Raw genomic sequence first — 6,000 nt, 5'->3', positions numbered from 1 at the left:
TAATGTTCTTTGGTGGAATTACAGACTGACAAAGTATTTCCCAGACTGGAGTGTGTGGTGCACATCTGTCTGAGTGAGTATATTTTTAACTTTTAAATACAAAAACCCTCCAGTGTGATGCATTTCTGTGTGACAGGAGAAAACGGGTGAAATAAACTTGATGATTATGTGACTTTATTCATTCTTCTTAGGTGCATTGCCCTGAACATCTGGATAAGTTAGGAGAGATGAGTGGACAGATACACAGATAGATAGACAGATGGAAAGGAAACAGCACATCTGTTTGGTGGGAGACTCTAAGGAAAATTTGGGGGAATATCAGCAGCTTCCTGTTTTTTTAATTTGTCCTGGTTCATCTGGGGTTGTGTCTTATCAGACTAGCATTCGGCTGATCACATGATGCCAACTGCTACTTTCTGTGCTGCGTGAAGAGTGTTACAATATACGAGAATCTGGACATTTATGTGTGCGCATGAAATATTTTGTATTAACAAACAATGTTGCAAAAACGAGACACCGTATATGTAATACAATATGCAACTGTCTTTGTTGAAGATCACATGTATCAAATTGAAGGCGGAATCCCACCTCGAACCTCAGTTTATGAGGCCAGCGAGAGCTTGTAAGGAATATAATGTTGACAGCACAATTTTATGATGACTGTGCATCCAGATGTTGTTATCCACTCATTGAAGCTATATCAGCTAGATGTCACTATCCAATAGGTAGTCTTCTTTGCAGCAGTGGCTCTAGCCAAGTGGTTGTAGCTAGAAATGTTAGTAGTAGCAGCCGAGCAAAATGCATAATTTAATTTTTAGTCAAATATAGCTTTTTGATTTGAAACCTACACATACTGAAACAAGCCTTATTATGTTATTTTGACTTTTTTACTTATGCTACTTTGTATATTTCATTGTTTCCTAAATTGTATAAAAGTTGTACACTTGAATGTCTGCTTGCCATTATTTTTCCCAGACCTCAGCTTTCAGTGCTAGTTATTAATTTTTTAGTTGTTCCTAGAAAAAACAAGAATCAAATGCAATATGATAACTAGTAGATTTGTAGTCTTACATTTACAACCAGCCCTGAACCCCTGAGGGCAACTATAATGCTGATGCAGTCTGGGATTGAGTTTGTTACCCCTGCTGGTTGATGACAATCTGTGTAACCCATCTGTGAATCAGTGTTTATCACTCCTCCCTCAGGATGAGGGTCTCTCTTGTGCTGAGTTGAGTGTCTCATGCAGCATTCCTAACATAGCAGGCTCCACCACTCAAGGGGTTACATGCAAGGTCAAGTTTAGGGCAAAGGTCATGTTTTGGCCTGTCAAACTCAGCGGGAGAAACAGGATTTGTTTGCAACCTGACAGGAAGAGTTGACTGAGTTCAGCACCTGAATTCATACGAGAAGAAAGGTGAAAACTCCCACACACATTGCATGAATGTTAGTTGCTTCTACATCTCTGACTGTGTTGTGCTGAAGCATTTTGTACCTGACTGCACTTTTGCATTCACCTGTCATATTGTCATGTTGTGTCCAGACAACCTGCAGAGATCTGCAAACATTTGCTCCACAGCTCAGGTTAGACAGGACAGAACAGTGTGTCTCTGCAGGGCACACACAATGTAAAATGTGAACCAGACACATAATTCAAGAGATGGAAGAAAATCCTCACAGCAGCTGGCAAACCTTCAGGTAGTGGTGAACTTTTGTCGTCCTCCCATAGCACTCATAACCTGTTTGAATACCGAGGCATTTCTCAAGTCAGTTCAGGTTTACAACCGAGACCATGTATAGGAAAAATAAAGTTGCATTAAGTCAGTATTAGCTAGCAAACATTAATATTGATCATGGATCCATCTGGATCATTTTTCATATCAGTTAAAACTGTTCAGGCCAATGTGTTTAAGCTCCAAGGCAAAATAAAAAACCTTCTCTTTGTATTGTGAATGGTTTTAGGTGATTGAAACATTACAAATTACCTCAGCTCTTTACCAAGAACTTTTCAAATCTTTGTGTTAATAATCTTATAAGTATCATTCTTTATGATAAAGCTGCTTGGTCCTGGTAGAAAGAAACATTATTTTTTATCTTAAAGGTAGAATAAACAGGATTGGTCAGTTGTTTATGATTCAAAGTTGGCCCCTTCTCTCTGACTCAGTGAACGAGAGAGATATGACAAGAGCAGTGATGCTGGAGTGAGCAAGAGAGTGATCAAAGTGAACAAATGAGTGAATCAGAGAAATGAAATGTTATTTTGTGATTGTTTCACAAAGGTTGTGTTCTAAGCACAAATGAACATGCCAACACCTCCACTCAATGCTGGATTTTGTGTGAATGTAGCTGAAGCAAACCTTCATCCTGTTGCGGGAGTCAGCCATATAACCATTGGCTGCTATAGAGTCCTGACCTCACAATCTGTGCGCTGCTATTGGCTGGGGACATTACCAAAGTTCTTAATTTGATACAGTACTGATACATTTTGTCACAGTTTTACAGATATGGATACCAATGCTGCAATTTTGTTAAATGGGTATGTAATTTTTCAAAATAATGACAGATTTTTAAAAGAAAAGAAAAGAAAAACAAATATTACATTATTACAAAAGCAAATATGAGTACAATTAAATAAACATGTTTGTTTTAATGTTTTGTATTTATATAATAATGACAGTTATTATTTTTATTTGAGTTTGTACATATTTTTTTTTCTTAGATAAGATGTGACAACAAAAAACAGTCATCATTTTGTTTAACTATATGTTACATATTGGTGTGGACGCTCATTTTAATATTACATTCTGTTAGTTTCTCAGGATTGATACTGCTTTCCTCTGCTTTGTTATCTTGTACCCAGAGTGACTAATCTACACTCACATTTAAAGGACGTCCAGCAACTTTTCAGCCCCTCAGCTGTAACTTCCACATCATCACAGAGAGGGTGAACTGACTCAGAACATCAGCCTTCTCTCCAGACTTTGCTTTGAGTCCATCTGGTTACTTAGCTGCCTCTGTTTGTTTGTTTTCATTTTCCTTAGTGACTCATCATCTGCTTCATTTCCTCCATCTCCTCTCTGGCCCCTGACCATGGGAAAAGCCTTGAGAGATCAATAGTGGAGTGTTTCTCCCACTCTCTTCCACTCTCTCTATCTCATTCTCTGGGCCAGATCGTTCCTGTGGGACGTCTGAAACGATGGCTCACATGTGCTTGCTCTCTTCCTGTGGAGCGTAGTAGTTCTCTATCCCATTATCATTGATGCATCAAGCACAGTGGATGCATTATGATCCAGTGTGCTTTGTCATGTTATCATAAATTGTTATTCAACAGTTTTCCAGAGTGGAAATACCCTCTCCACAGTTTGTTACATCAGTGGCACAGAGCTCGGAGCAGGAAGTTCCACCTCCTACTCCTACACCACGTTTTATTCCCTCCCGGGATCAGACTGTTAAAACCTGCTTTACCAATACACAATGCTGAGGAGAGCCACAGCACTGCAGCCTCCTCTGATCATCTAGTGCGGTCCATCTGAGCCTACAATGAGTGGAAACCCTGTAGGAGTGAATACATCTCCGGGACTTTCTGCGGAGGATCTGAACTTTGACCCAACATTTTAAAATTGGAGTTGAAGTTTTACTCATAGACTGGGTTGCGCCAACAAAGATGAATTTAATTTAAGATCAGTTCTAAACAGAGTTTAGCAAAATGGGCAAAGTCCAGATTTAACATTAAGTCGAGCTCTGTTGCACACTTAAAAACTAACCTGAGTGCTGAGACCTAGAAAGTATAAAAGAGGGGGGAAACATTTAACTTTTGTCTGCTCTGTATTCCTTAACAAAAACATTTACCTTGTTTGCTAGCAAGCTAAAAGTAAGTTAGCCTTCTTGTGATGGTTCAGCATAGAGGCTCTAATTATTCCTCCTTTGAGAAAAACTTGTTGGCTAAATTATCAACTGGAGTGTAAGGAGATACACAAATTAGTGGGTTGAGTTAAAACAACATTTGCTGTCATGCTAAAAAGTTTGCTGTCTGTGTTAACAAGTTAACAAAATTGTATTTTTTGCTAGCTAAGTAGTTAGCCTATTAATGATGGCTCAACAGAGATGCTGTAATTATCAATAATAACAACTTTCTTCAAAGAACTTGATCATTTTCTCAATCAATTGATTTTCTCAATCATTCCGTCTCAAACAGGCAGCCATTTTAAAAGTTAAACCTACTCAAGTGTAAGTTTAAAGTCAATACTGATTGGAATTTAAAGTTTTGGTGCAACAAAATTAAATTGTATTTAGGTGTACAAAAGTGAGGTTTAAAATGAATCTTTTTTTATTTTAAGGTAGTTTACAAGTTTGGTGCAACTAAGCTTAATCAAGAAAGTGAATCCTTGTTTGTCTGACCCATGATGGGGTTTACTTGCCAAAGAGAGAAGAGAAGTCAGTTAAAAAGCCATCCTTAAGTCAGAAGTCACATTTTAGAGGGCAGTGCTGATGCCGGGTCCCCCTCTGCTGGACTGTAACTCTGCACCGGGATGGGGAGGAGAAGGGGTTGGGAGGAGGGAAATAGCAGAGGAGCCCAGTGAGTGAATGAAAAAAGCAAGGAGCAAGACATAAACAACCATGTGGACACTGCTGTATGGATTAAGATTAATAGACTTCAGACAAACTCATGGATGTAGCTGCTGTCTGGACTCTGTAAGAGAAGAGACATGGTAAGAGCTGCATGTGTGTCACTGAAGTAAGTAGCTGTCGACTGGGTTTGCCACCACTATTGTGTTTTTACATTGTTTTCTGCTTATTTTTATGTTGTCCTTTATAAAATAACGCCATCTTTTATTTTAATTGACATTTTAAATGTACTTTTTCTGTGTTCTCCTCTTCAGTCTCAGCAAAAATTTCTCTTTAAAAGTAGCAGCCCAGACTGTGTGGCTGGTGGTGGTGTCTATTTTCAGAAGCTCATGGCAGCTCTGAAGGGCAGAACTGCCCCCATAATGACAGGTTACAGTGGAAGGCCCAGCATTTTTAAGCTTTAAAACGGTTCTCCGGCCTGGGTGTGTACGTTAAATCACTGAGGCTTGTGGGAGCAGGAGCATGTGTGTGTCTGTGTGTGTGAGTCAGACAGCCAGGGACACATTACCCGGCCCACTCTCCTGTCCTGTGTCTGAGTGCGTGGCTCAAAGAGGGCCAGTGTTGACAACCAGTGGGCTGACAGCAGAGGCGTGTGGGGTCCAGTGTCAGAGCTGAACAGAGGGGATGGTCTGTTCTCCGTGTCACTGGGTCCTCTGAGACAACACACTGGATGGGATTGTCAGATATGTGTGGTTTCACCCGTCTGGAGTGACATCAGACGCAGATAGAGCGCCCTGTTGTTTCACGCTGGGCTAAACTTGGAGCACCAGCAGCTGTGGATGGGTTTTGGCGACTTTTGCAAGAATTTTAAATGATCAGTGATGTCAGCAGGGAGCGACAAAGAGCTCAAGCGTTTCTGTTTGATGCAACAGTCATGTGTTGGTGTGTGAATGACTGATGTGGTCATTTCCTGACAGACACAGTGATGAGCAATTAAAGGGACAAAATGCAAAATATATAAATAATATGTCTATTTGACTTTGAGGTGAACTGTCCCCTAACCAAGGGACAGTGCAATGCTCCAGTGCTGTGGCCAAACTGAAATGTGATAAAACGCCCTAATAATGGCTGAATCTCAAATAATGGAACAGTCAGACGGTTCTATAAAGCTAACAGCTGTCTAACACAGTAATGTACTTCTACTGTTGGTTACCTTTTCTGAATTGTCGTGTGATGAATCGTAATTTTTGATGGCAGGGTCCAAAAGATTAAGTTTTACAGTACGCCATGTATGCCAGATACAGGTTGCGATGATAGTCGCAGTAACAGTAGAAAAATTTAAACAACATGGATGTACAGCATTAAGTGAATAAAGTTTAATATTATACAGTTTAATATGATATAAGAATAAACGCCCAAAAACAGTTTAATGACAAG

At 39.8% G+C, this 6,000-nt stretch overlaps 1 protein-coding gene across 1 annotated transcript in view; it reads left to right on the top strand.

The window, feature by feature from the left end:
* The first annotated feature begins 4,552 nt into the window (after window positions 1-4,552).
* phldb1a (pleckstrin homology-like domain, family B, member 1a) overlaps window positions 4,553-6,000 on the top strand; it is a 39,369-nt gene continuing 37,921 nt past the window's right edge. The window contains exon 1 of the mRNA XM_084731051.1: window positions 4,553-4,706. Coding sequence (XP_084587177.1) covers window positions 4,704-4,706 — 3 coding nt within the window. The 5' untranslated portion in view covers window positions 4,553-4,703. The remainder of the gene's footprint in view (window positions 4,707-6,000) is intronic.

Source organism: Lutjanus erythropterus, chromosome 11 (genome assembly GCF_056507025.1).
Source record: "Lutjanus erythropterus isolate fLutEry1 chromosome 11, fLutEry1.hap2, whole genome shotgun sequence".
Taxonomy (NCBI): domain Eukaryota; kingdom Metazoa; phylum Chordata; class Actinopteri; order Lutjaniformes; family Lutjanidae; genus Lutjanus; species Lutjanus erythropterus.
Note: the sequence above shows the minus strand (reverse complement) of the source record. Positions and strands in the feature narration are given on the sequence as shown.